General features: G+C 43.8%; 2 protein-coding genes across 2 annotated transcripts; one reads left to right on the forward strand and one right to left on the reverse strand.

Annotated features, from left to right (window-relative positions):
* The first annotated feature begins 319 nt into the window (after positions 1-319).
* Positions 320-7,916, forward strand: LOC135637936 (uncharacterized). Its single transcript, XM_065150826.1, has 6 exons — positions 320-704; positions 2,662-2,867; positions 5,544-5,829; positions 6,636-6,743; positions 7,124-7,368; positions 7,457-7,916. Exons 1-6 carry the CDS (start codon positions 483-485, stop codon positions 7,575-7,577), a joined length of 1,188 nt encoding a protein of 395 aa, XP_065006898.1. The 5' UTR covers positions 320-482; the 3' UTR covers positions 7,578-7,916.
* A 791-nt stretch (positions 7,917-8,707) lies between these two features.
* On the reverse strand, positions 8,708-11,243 carry LOC135637935 (probable indole-3-acetic acid-amido synthetase GH3.1). The gene is made up of 3 exons (XM_065150825.1): positions 10,885-11,243; positions 10,676-10,777; positions 8,708-10,227 (listed from the first exon to the last, which is right to left on the reverse strand). Exons 1-3 carry the CDS (start codon positions 11,202-11,204, stop codon positions 8,862-8,864), a joined length of 1,788 nt encoding a protein of 595 aa, XP_065006897.1. The 5' UTR covers positions 11,205-11,243; the 3' UTR covers positions 8,708-8,861.
* Positions 11,244-12,882: the final 1,639 nt, after the last annotated feature.

Raw genomic sequence — 12,882 nt, forward strand, 5'->3', positions numbered from 1 at the left:
GATAAACAATGTTATTTCCAAGGATGGGTATACGAATATATTTTTCTGATGGGATGGGAATAGTAGGAATAATAATGTTATTCTCCATCAATCATGAAAAATCGGCATCATCAATCATGAATAGTAGGAATAATAATGTTATTCTCCATCAATCATGAAAAATCGGCATCGTTGGAACGATGGTAAGAATAGTATTTGTGTTCAAATCAATCATGGCAGAACAGCCTCGTCGTAAAGGATCGATGCGTACGTCGCTCGGCCGGGACGGAGGATGAGAATGGTGAACGAGTCATGACTCACCAACCACGTGATCACAGGATTCTCGTGGCGTCGCCGCGTGGTCGATACAGCTGTCCGAGTTGGACTCGCCCACTTACCCGCTGACGCACGCGTGGACGACAGACGGTCGAGGGAGATAGCCGCCGCGAGAGAGGGAGCGGGAGCGGGAGCGGGAGAGAAAGGAGAGCGGGCCGGGAAAGCGCATGCCGACCGTTGCCGCGTTGCTACCTCGGGCTTCCTTCTTCTCGCGGCCACGCCCACCGCCGCCGCCGCCGATATCCATCCAGCGGCGGCGGCTCCACGTTCCCCTTCAGATCGCTACCTTTGGGCCCTCGAGACCCGGGCTGCTCGCCATCGTCGCATGCTCCGCTGCTCCTTTCGATGAATTCGACTCCAAGGTCGGGTTCAAGAAGCAGTCATCCAAGGTTGGTTCTTTACCTTCTTTCTTCCTCCCTTTTAATTGCTTTCTTCCTTGAAATCGGAACTTTTGGGTTCCTTTGCACAACGATTGTCCGTGATTTCTGCACGATTCTTGTGGATTCGATGGCCCGGAATTGGGTCCCTGCGAGAGATAGGTTTGGGCGTCTCTTCAATCTCGGATTGTCTGATCGGAATTAGCAGTGGATAGCCAGATAGGTGGCAACAACGTATGAATTGGGTTTGAGTGTTGACTGATGGGAAAACTGGCTTCCATCGGTAACCAAATATCTCGTCTGATTCTCCCCATGTTTAGAAAAGAACAAATTTTTTTTAAGGTTGTTCCTTCATTGATGTAATCTGCCAATTTGTTCTACATCATGGGAAATAGATCTAATTGCTTATAACTTTTAGCTCTGTGAAATCATTTGTGCTGAGACAGAGAGCGGTATAAGGCTCTGTTAGAAATTTTATCAAGCCGAAGGTAAGAACACGGAAACTTTGCCCCAAACTATGGACTCCTTTGTCTTTTGGAGGCTTATTGTGTTTACCAACCTAAAACAATTCAAGTGATTAACATCTTTCCCTTTTCCAGGATACTTTTTTGCTGATGTGTGATAAGCTATTGGATTTAAAAAAATAACGCATGGAAAAATTACGCAAATCTTATAATAGCATCATTTTCATATCAAGATTTGATATTCCAAAGTTTAAGATTTTTGTGTTGCTCTGGTATTTTTTGTCATCCTTCACATTCCTAAGAAGTGCGACACTTCCATAATCATTTCAATCATAGGATTCCCTGTTGACTTCTTCAATATGCAAGATCATACTCCTTTTGGGTTCTACCTGATATTACATGTTAAAAATTGAGTAATTATCAGCAATCTCTTTATCATGCCAAATAATTATCTGTTCACTGGGTGGCCTTAGAAATTTAGTACAATGGGTTTCCATCTTTTATCTTGGTGCTTAACCTGGTGTATGCTTGTTCTATCATGATCCATGCAGAGTATATTCAACTAATTTTCAGACCTGTGTGTTCTGATGTTCTTCTGGTAAACCCTGTCCTTTATTGAGAGATTTCCTTGTAAAGTTGTTACATCTTACAGCTAATGGTGAATTCTTCATACCTTGCTTAACTTTGTGATATTCACATAAAAATGTTATTTGCAGCATAATATTCTCCTCAATTTTTATTTCTTATTTTCTGTAAAGTTATAGACACATTCTAAATGCCCTTTTAATGTGAAATTCCACTTCACAGATTCCTACTCTTTTTTTAATCCATCCCTTGTAATTTTGTTAAATATATTCTAGAAAACATTTTCAACTTTCAGCTGTGTACAAACATACATACTGGACTTAGTTGTCCTTGTATATTATTGAAAGAAGCATAGCATCGTCTGTAAATTTTGGATGAAAATTTGAGTGTTTTCACCAGACTGTAATCTTCATATTTTTGGATGAAAAGAATGTTCAGACATACTGTTGGTAAGGTGTCTATTCAGATATGACTTGGGGGTCATAATGATACAATGACCTAAAACCATCAAACTATGCCATTAACTAACCTAAGTGTTACTTCTTTCAAACATTTGCCTTCATTATTGATGTCGAACTGTACGTTTTTAGTGCACTATACTATTGTCTGGTATTTAGATGGAGATAGAAATCAACCCAATAAAATGAGATGAGGTTAAGCTGAAATAATTGCTACAGAAAGTAAAGGGTCCAGAAGTCTAAGAAGATCATCATCTTGTGAAATTGAATAAGATCGAATGAATGCAATGCATTGACATGATAATAGAATCTTGCATAACTCTACAAAAAATATACTCAGTCATTTTTTTTTCTTTAATTGTTGAGAACTCGTCCTCTTAACTTGCAACACCAACAGATTTTGATTCTTTTCAAAAATGTTCATTTAATCTCCTCAAAAGCTACATTGACATTATCTTTCAGAAGTGCATGCTCTTAAACTTGATACAAGAGATAGAGCCCTTGGATATGAGCCTCATCCAAAAGGATGTACCTGCTAACACAGTGGATGCGATGAAAAGAACAATTTCAGGCATGCTGGGTCTTCTTCCATCCAACCAGTTTCATGTCCAAGTGGAAGCCCTCTGGGAATCACTCTTCAAATTATTCGTTTCTTCTATGAAAACAGGGTATGCTTATGCAATAAAGATGTGTTTTGCATTTTATTTAAACAATTTTTAGATATGTTTATGAAATTCTTGTCATTGTCCCACTGAAAATCTGCATATTCCTCTACTAGAGGATCTCTAGCAAAAGTGAAGAATGATCCAGTCATTTAGAAAACAAGGTGGTATGAAGGACAAAAGCTGACTGATCTATTGTTGTAGTAGTCAGGTCACAGACAGCTGAATAAAATTTTCAAATCTTGTTAACTATACTATTCGGCATATTTTGAGAGAGGCAAACCAAGCATCACAGAATTGGGTTGCAAATTTTGGAAGGATCTCATGGTTTAAAATCTCGGTATGGTGCCGATGCAGGTGTAAATACCGGTCGGTATAGTCTAATCCAACATTTTTTTAATCGTTGCTTTTGGTTATTGTAAGTGGCTTAGCTTGGTATTGCTGTGGCTTAACTTGGTGTTGTCCTGGCTTAACTTGGTGTTTCACAGGAGAAATTCTTATTTGGCCTCCATTTTTTGTTATTTTTTTGTTTTCTATTGAAATTTTCAACTCTTAGATCTATATAGAAAGGGTCTTTCTTATTTATCTAGAAATGATCAATAATCTCAGTTGCAAAGACTCTGAACCAATTGTTATAATGTTAAAGATAGAAGAGAGTTTGGCATATCGATGCCTCATGAAGGAATGTAGACAGTCTCATCTGATTTTAGATTTTGTTGGTGCATTGTAGTATCAAGATTCATCACACAAAAGGCTTGATAAATTGTTAAGAATGGAGTAAAGCAGTGGTTTAGGAGAACAGCTGGACACAGAACGGGAATAAGTGTAAAAAGGAAAAGAGGGTAACCATGGGCCTGCTGGTCATTAGGAGACTATTTCATTTAGATTTGAATCGATCATACATTGATCTGTATTGCTGCTCGATCACCCTTAATGTAGTTGAGCTGGACCAGACTGTAACACTTCCCTAACCTAGGAACCTTTGGACCACAAAAAGGGAAAAAAAAAATGTAGGTAACCATAGAGTTTTTTTCTGAATTTTAGTGCATGCTGCTTGCTAAATGGATTCTAATCTAGTTATTGCCCTTATAAGAAAGAAAAGGAAGCTTGTGAGTTGTTCTATTGGTCCTTGCAAGTTGGCCTACGTTGTTTCCTCTTTTTAAGGATCAGTTTCACAAGGTTAAAAGGAATCCCAGTGGCCACTTGTTTTTCTATGTTCGGACTTGTAGAACAACTCTAAACTCAACTAGACCTGATCTATGCATATGCAGACTTAGCCATTCGATCGGTCTGTGTGTTTACTACCCGGTTAGTGTGTTTTATCATAGAAGAAGGGGACTGGAGGCAGTAGTTTGGACCAACAACATGATGCTATTTTTGGGAAGTGAAGGAGAGTACTGAATGGTGCATGTTTTTCCATTATCTATTTTTAATTGACCTTGTTTATATGATAAAAATTTGCAGGCCTCTTTGGTGACCATTTGGAGTCCGACGAGAACTCTTTTTCTGGTTTAATGAGAGGTCCTTTGTGTGCAGCTGCTAATTTAATTCAGAAACACTAGAAACTTTTGAAAGTTGTGTGTGTCTTGTTCAATCTTCAAAAAAAGCATGTGTATCTTAACTGACATGCTGTGGAAGTAAGTGGATGTAGTTTGTGGCTGTAGAGACCTGGGCTTGAATCCCAGCAGCCACAAGAAATTATAGCCCATTTCTGTACAAGGTATCTCCTGTACCTGGGTGACTAAGGCCTGAATTAGAGAAAAAGCCTCAGCTGTGTATAATGACCTTTCTAGACCCTATCAATTTCTTTGTCTATTGGATTTACCATAGCCATCTTGTAGTAATATAAAGAGAGGCTTACCTTTGTTTTATAAAATTGAAGCTTTTTTTGTTGTTGCTGTCTGTAGTGAAAACAAATGAAAGTTGTTACCGATATATAGGGGCCCCTTTAATCTCTTAAGTAAAACATCCATTTCTTCATGTAGATAGTCATAACTATGCTACAAAAACAGCCAATAACAACTAACCATTGTCGGAGTATGCTTCAAGGTCATAAGCTCGGTTTATGTAACAATGTTCAAGTTTTGCAATTTTTTTTCTTTAATCTTGTGGTATCCAAATGTCCATTTTTTCTTGCATTTGTTGGCAGGGCAAGTCGCACTCTTATACATAAATCAACCTGATGTATGTTCTGATCTATGTAACATTGATTCACTTTGTGTTTGAGCAATATCCTTGGATGAGAACCAATGCTGATGCTTACTTAAATCTCAAAATTTTATTGGACATGTAACTTGTCTATTGATGCTTGCAATTGCAATTAGTAAACCCCTTAAGGTTATTGCTGGTAGGGAAACGAACTTCACCTTCTTCTTGTTAAAGTCTAAGTCCAGATTCTTTTGATTGCTTGTGTAACCCAAGTTATGGTATTGTATTTTTTTCGCTGATTATGGTTTACAAGGACCTATTTGCCAATAGAAATTTGACCAGCAGTCATTCATTTTTTAAACTCCTTTGTCAAGGATACAGACTATCATAATTCTGGTTATCTGTCAACTATTTGACTTGGTTTCTTTGTCTGTCTCATGATGACTGCTGTACATTTCATAGATTTCCATCTTAACATTTCTGTCACTACATAATTGGAAGTGTTATAGCTCTGTGCTATTTTCTGTTTTGCAGGTACACATTGCACAATGCTGAATATAGACTATGCCTTGAAAAGAACTTAGATATTTCTGAAGAACATACTGAAAAAGGAGAAACATCTTTAGAAAATGATACTCATGAGATTTTGATCGATAATTTTTCCACAATGTCAAATTCTTTTGGGGAAGATATTGTAGGTAACAATGATATGCATAAGGATAATCCATTGCATGAGGATGTTGGATGTGGTGGAGAGATGACACCTGAAGCAAAAGAATATATTCAGAACCTGCAATCTCGTTTGAATTCTGTGGAAAAGGTATTATCTGTTGTTTGCAAACAAGACTGCCTTTTTGCTGTATTATGTTTGAACCACTGTTGAAATCCAGAGATTTAACAGTGAGAAAGCTTCTTTTATGCAAGTTATTGAGTTCCTTTCATCTATCAATAGAGAAAGTGTCATTCAGCTTCACGGCTGAACAACTGCAATTAACTGTATTGCTGATTTTATGTTCATACGTGCACCTTCTTACTCTTAACAGATTCTTGTATCCAATTAATGTTGTTATTGCTGAGCACCCACACCCTAGATCTCTCTGAGGGGTATAATACATGTAACAAAGTGATTGACCATATGTATCGTGTTTAGCTTCAAAGTTGAGCGTTTGTCACCTTGTGTTCAGCATGTTGAAGATGTACTTGGTTTTTAGACTTTCTAGAGTATTTATGAGCATATTTTTCCATTTCTCACCTGTCAACTATCATTCATATAAGCTAAGATTCTTGTTTCATAGATTGCACTCTAGAGCCTGAAATTTCTATTATAGCTTCAAATTCCTCTTTTTATTAATGATTAAAATTAACAACAATTTGGAAGGTCGTTGTTGGTGATAGTGATAATTTCTCTGAGGACCAAGTACCTCAAATATAATGTGACTTTTTTTCTTGATTTTTTTTTCCTTTAGTTGGTTTTACTATTCACGTCATTCTGTACCTATATTGTCATTGACAGATTCATGGTTTGATATCCCAAATGTATGTTTTTCTTCCTTTATTGATGATCTGTAAGGAATTCCACTTTGTTTTACTTTTACTATATATCTCATATATCATTTAAATGGGCAGGAACTGAACGACATCAAAAGGAAAAGTTCTGCTTTGCAGATGCAACAGTTTGTAGGAGAAGAAAAAAATGATCTGTTGGATTATCTAAGATCATTGCAACCAGAGAAGGTAGGTTGTATTACCTATAATATTTTGCAGCTTGATCAAATGATATTTTGCTAGTAAACTTCCTTCAGTTCTCTCGCCACCAAGGAACAATAATGTTATTTCCTGTATATGGCTGGCATTTAATGTAGTCCTATCTGCTGTCTGATTTAACAGTGCAGATTGTAGTCTACTGCTAAGCCAAATTGTGTTTCCAATAGTTGCACCTACAAATCATCTTGCACAAATAAATGATGCAAACAGTTCAAAAGTTTTGTGATATTTTCTTTCGGTGCTCTTGTTCTATTGTTTTTTTACTGCAATTTACTTGTCACGGACAAACAAATTTAGTAGGTCACAAGTTATTTGGTTAATGTGGTATATTTCAACTGGTTTTTCTGTAGGTTGCTGAACTTTCAGAGCCAACCTTCCCGGGGGTGGAAGAAACTATTCATTCTGTTGTACATGGCCTCCTTGCAACTTTGTCTCCAAAGATGCACTCAAAGCCCCCTCCTCACTCGAATAATGTGACAGGTGGAACCTTAAATGTCGGGATGGATGACTGTGCAGGACTGATCGAGAACACCTCGATTCAGTTTCAGCCTCTCATATCTGTCCCACGGGATTATCTTGCACGCCTTCTTTTCTGGTACAAATTGCATATTTAGACTTGATTGTGATCTCAATTCATGCTTTTTAAGTAGTGAATTTGAATCTTACTTTCGTGTTGGTGTAAGGTGCATGCTGTTGGGCCACTATCTTAGAGGCCTCGAGTACCGCCTAGATCTCGTGCAACTTTTCGAGGATTCTGCCAAGGCACAACAAACGATTTCACAAGATGGAGACATCATCGTTTGAGGGCTTCAGACTGATCGTTTACTTGGTCGACCGGAGAAGGCTGTTCGATGAGCCAAGCGGAGCCCTGATTCTGTAAGGGTGAGAATTGGACGACCGACATACATCGATAACAACCCAATCAAGCTACTCCAACCTCTGCAAAATGTGTCGGCACTTTGGAAGAGTATGGTCATATGGCAACTCTAAGAACAACTGTCCCACAGAAGTTACTGCTACAAACTCAGCTTAGTAGTTAGTCGATGTGGTTGTAAATTGTTGCTCAGTTAATGACCAAATTACTGTGTGTCTTTCATTTAATTTCCAGGAGGGACAAAGAGGTGATGATAGGTACACTTTGAATCCTGTCTTTATTGCTTGAAGTCCTTGTCATATGTTCTTCGTCATCAGAGTAAACTGGGAACAGTAGGAATTAACATCATGCGACATGTTTTACGAGTGCACCCCAAACACCAAGTCATTTTCTTTGTGTTTCTCACTCGGATGCTCTGTATCTTTGCAGGCCTCTGTCAGATTCCTCCGGAGTTCAAATCCCCTACCTGACGACCGGAGTGCCCGATAAGCGTTCGATTGCTGTCCTGTGAAGGTTCTCCAGAAAAGCTCGAGGCTGTCTCATGCGTGTCGGCGTGCTTCCTTGGGTGAGTTCTCTCCGTACCTGCAAAGTTGGTGATCGACGACTGCATTCTTGCTGTGATGATCATTGCAAGACTTGCGTCGATCACAGTGCATCTCCGAAGAGTCGAGTCGATCGACTCCGATCGATCTAACCTCCCAAGGTTTTACCGTGCCGTCCGTCGTCTCTCAGTCCCAACAGCTTGGACGAGTAATTAAACCCCTGACTGAGGCTTGTACTGTTGGCGCTGCTGTCCTTAAACGCAGGCAGATGCCTAACTGTAGGTTCCTCAGGGTCTCAACGGGCATGGCACGAAGGTTGTCTGGTCCATGAGAACCTATTTCTCTGACATGTTGATGCATAGCGGTTCTTATCAACGTTGTACATCGTGTCTGACACAGAGTAGGTGGTGTCGGATGTGGGGAAGGTGTGCAGAAATAAAAAGTCGCGAAGACTTATATGTCTGTCTGTCTGTCTGTCTACATGGCATCATGACTCCACCACATTGCATATCCAAAGAAAGCAAACGACGAGAACATACGACGCACACATGCCTTTTATCATATACTCGAACCTAAAGCCACGGGTCGGCGGTGGTGGCGGTGGCGGTGGCGGTGGCGGTGGTTCCAACCTTATATATTTATATATATATCGAAGCAGTGAGTGGTAGGCAGCTAGTCGGGGTGGGGGGTCCACTTGGGGCAGGCAGGGCTGAAGTGTGGCTCCACCACCCTGGAGTCGAGGATCTCGATGATGGGTGGAAAGGTGACGCAGCGGGGCACCTTGTATTGGTTGATGGACGCACCCCTCGCGATGGCGTAGTCCATGAGCTCCTCGAAGGTGCCGTTCCGCACCACTCGTATCTCCAGCGGCCCGATGGAGCCGTCCGCCACCCGGCTCTGCCGATACACTGTGTTCATGGCCTCCTCCATCTCCAGGCAGCACGCCTCCAGCGCATCCTTCTCCGGCCACCTCCCCCCCTCCCCTTCCCTCACAAGAAGCTCCCAGTAGATGACGTAGTGCCCCGGGATGGCCGTCGTGTCCGCCTGGCTCGTGTACTCCGCCACGCTCGCCCCCCACGGCTTCAGCAGCTCCGACGCCCGCTCCACCGCCTTCTGCAGCTCCGCCTCGTCCGTCTTGTCCGACTCGATGCTCAGCAGCACGTTCTTCCGCCGCACGAACCGGAACTGCGGGGCCGCGTTGTGGAAGCCGGTGACGTGGAGGATGTCGCCCACGCGGTAGCGGTACAGCCCCGCGTAGGTGGTGATCACCAGCTCGTACTCCTTCCCCACCTCCACGTCGGCCAGGTCCACGAGCTGCGGTGGCGATCCGGCCGCCGCCGCGTCGAGGGGGAGGAACTCGAAGTAGGCCATGTTGGGCATGATGGTGTAGGAGACCTCGCTGGGCTTGCACATGGGGCGGAGGTTGAGGCCGAAGTAGCACTCGGAGGAGGCGTACATGGTACACGTCATCGGCAGGCCGCCGCTGTAGTACTCGAGGGTGGGAATGTACTGCGCCATGGCGCCCGTCACGATCACGTCGAGGTACATGGTGTTGGGCCAGATCCTGGTGATGATACCCGCCCAGTCCCCGGCGGCGCACTCCGACACGATGAACTCCGCGAGGCCGGGATCGGGCTTGAGGACCTCAGCCACGGCGTCACGGACCGCGGGGTCGGTGACCTTCGAGCTAAGGGCGCCGGCGGCGATGTCGTGGGCGAGCTCCTGCCAGTGGAGCTGCAAGAAACGGATGGCACGGAGGAGGCCGGAGGCGAAGACGGCGCCGACGCGGAGGACGGCCAGGCGGTCGAGGAGGCCGCAGAGCATCTGGGAGTACATGCTCTGGAAGGCGTCGGCGCAGAGGATGGCGGCGGTGGGGCTGGTGTAGACGTTGTAGGGGTCGAAGGGGCGGGCGCGGAAGTGGTGGCTCTTGTAGTAACTGGTGAGCACGGGGCGGGCGGGCAGGCCGCCGGGCGTCTTGCTCTCCGACTTAACGAACAGGAAGTAGAGCCCCTTGCCCTTGTCCAGCCCGGGCACGTACCTTATCATTTCAGAAGAAGAAGAAGAAGATGGTGATGGTGATCATCGTCGTCGTTAACACTAAACCCAAAGCAAACACATGCCATTATCATTAGCTATCAGAATTTACCTTTATTATTACGTTATGTTTTCTATGTTAATGACTGTACAGACTATGCTTCTCTCACTAATTTACGATACGTTCTCTATGTTATCATGCAAATGATCCCACTAAGATTTAAAGAGTTATAAATTAGTATCTAATTATGTAAAAAAAAATCCAACTTCAGGTTAGTATTAATTCACTACTCAATAATGATAGATCTTTTTACATTTTAAATAGGAACACTTTAGGTTTAATCCATTATGATGGATCAGATTCTCCTAAAAGATAAAACGTTTCTTTGTCTCTATTATGATACTATAAAGAACATGTAGATCATGCAGTGGAGAGAGAGAGAGCAGCTCACAAGTTCATAACAGGCATGAGAAGACTGTAGAGGAGCTGCCGCCGGTCCAGCTCTTCTTGGATGGTGGGCATCAGCTTCCGCTCGCCGGCCGACGTTCCCGAACTGCAAACCACATCTCAGAAATGAATCGCTTTCTCTCATATCAGCCCTACGTTAGCCTCAAACGACTCGCCGACAAATAATACACTAAGAGATCGACCGAAGACCACCTGGTCAGGAACTCCGATATGGGGTGGGCGGAGAGTATGGCGGAGCGGTCGCCGTTGGCGATCCTATGGATCTCCGGCTGCAGGTCCTCGTAGGTGACCATCGGCACCTTCGACTTGAACGTCTCCCGGTCTGTCGCGCCGCCGAGATTGTACCTCTGCACGTACTCGGTCTCCGCGTTCTGGCTCAGGATCTCCGCCAACACCTTCTCCTGCACCTCGTCCGCGTTCGTGGTCATCTCATCTATGAACTCCAGCTTCTCCGCGTCCTTCTGGCAGGCCGCCGGGCCCAGCTTGGACGAGGTTACCGGCATCATCCCCATCGACCGTGATCAAGCTCCGGATCCGAGGACGAAGAGGCGAGTGTGAAGGCGGTGTGGGTGTGGAAAGTGGAGGGCGAGGGGTATTTATAGATGGGAACGGGGATAGAGCCATGCACGTAGGGGCTCAAGGAGACGTAGGTGAGGTCGGGGCCGTGTAGGGCGGAGGAGGGGGCAGAGGGTGGCCCAGATGGCGTCAGGGGGAGGGATCGGAGCGGACAGGCGGGTCCGGTCTACCCGACACGTACGCGCCGGCCACGTCGGATCCCTGTCGCGGCCCGCGTCACGCACGGCGCCCGTCGTGGCCCGCGATATCGACGCCCTGCCGGCGCCACAGGAATCTGCCGTTCCGGCTGACGTCCCTCCCTCCCTCGGACGTTGTCCTCCATGTCAAGCAGATGCAGGGAGAAGACGACGTGGGGGTTTGCCTCATCACGCCGCGTGTCGACTCCAGGGTGCCCGGCCTCCCCTGTCCGCGCGCGCAGAGCTCATCCATGGCCGCCGGGGAAGAACTCGTGTGTCGGTACAACACTCGGATATACGAGACATAACATTTCCCATTATTGGAATGCCATCACCAAGATTTCTGCCGTCTTCCTCTGCTCAAAACTCATGGATTATATATATATATATATATATATATATATATATATATATATATATATATATATATATATATATATATATATATATATATATATATATATGGGTAGGTGCAGGAGAAGATAAATGATCGATATAGCTATGGTTTATCTTGAGTGTATGTATGTTGTTGTCTGTGTCAGTCATAGACTGCAGGCTATTAGACTTCCAAACATGGGGGGGTTTCTTCCAGAAATCCACAGTCCAGCTTAGTCATTGCATGGTCAGAGGAATCAATGGAGGTGATTTGGTTGGGCTGCAGCATCATGCTAGGCTACTGAAACAAGGGCTTTAGGTTTGCTAAAACAAACATATTCCTTGGGTTCATCTGCTACCTCTCCAACCATGCACACTTATCCTCACTTTAGAAGACACTACTCTCATGCATTCATTCAATGTACATACTGTGTCTGCAAATATTTAACCCCTTCTCTTTCTCTGCCTACTTAATCACCTCACATTAGCTGCCATCCACTGAAAAGAATTCTTCCCTTGTAATATTAGAGTATGATTTTATTGGTGTGGTGCAATGTACTCTCTGTGAGGATGTAGATTGCCTGTGGACATATGATGTTCATCAAAGGTTTCATGGCACATGCTAACATTAAAATGTTGAACTCTAGAGAGAGGGAAAGCTGACTCTCTTTTCTCTCTCTTCTCTTTTTTACTCCCCCCCCCCCCCCCCCCCCCCCCATCTTCCTAGGGTTTTTATGCATGCTGCTTTCCATGTAAAACTTCAACTGCTCTCCATGTCTGATGCTGAAACCATTCCTGGTTTGAACAGAAACCATTTGTGGTCTTATCTTAGAGAAAGGAGGGCAAGAAGCTTTCGAACTTGAGGATTATTAGTCTACCTAACCAGAGGTTAATCTTCAGACCTGATGATATCACAGTGTGAAGCTTTTGGATCAGCAAGGTGTAAAGGTGCAAGAAGGTTCTGATGACCGAACTGCTTCCTACTCACCCACTTGCATCTGCACTGTTGCTTGCATGCCCTTTCACTACAGCCACTTTGTTTCGAGATCAACCAGGATGGACT

Source organism: Musa acuminata, chromosome BXJ3-5 (assembly GCF_036884655.1).
Source record: "Musa acuminata AAA Group cultivar baxijiao chromosome BXJ3-5, Cavendish_Baxijiao_AAA, whole genome shotgun sequence".
Classification (NCBI taxonomy): domain Eukaryota; kingdom Viridiplantae; phylum Streptophyta; class Magnoliopsida; order Zingiberales; family Musaceae; genus Musa; species Musa acuminata.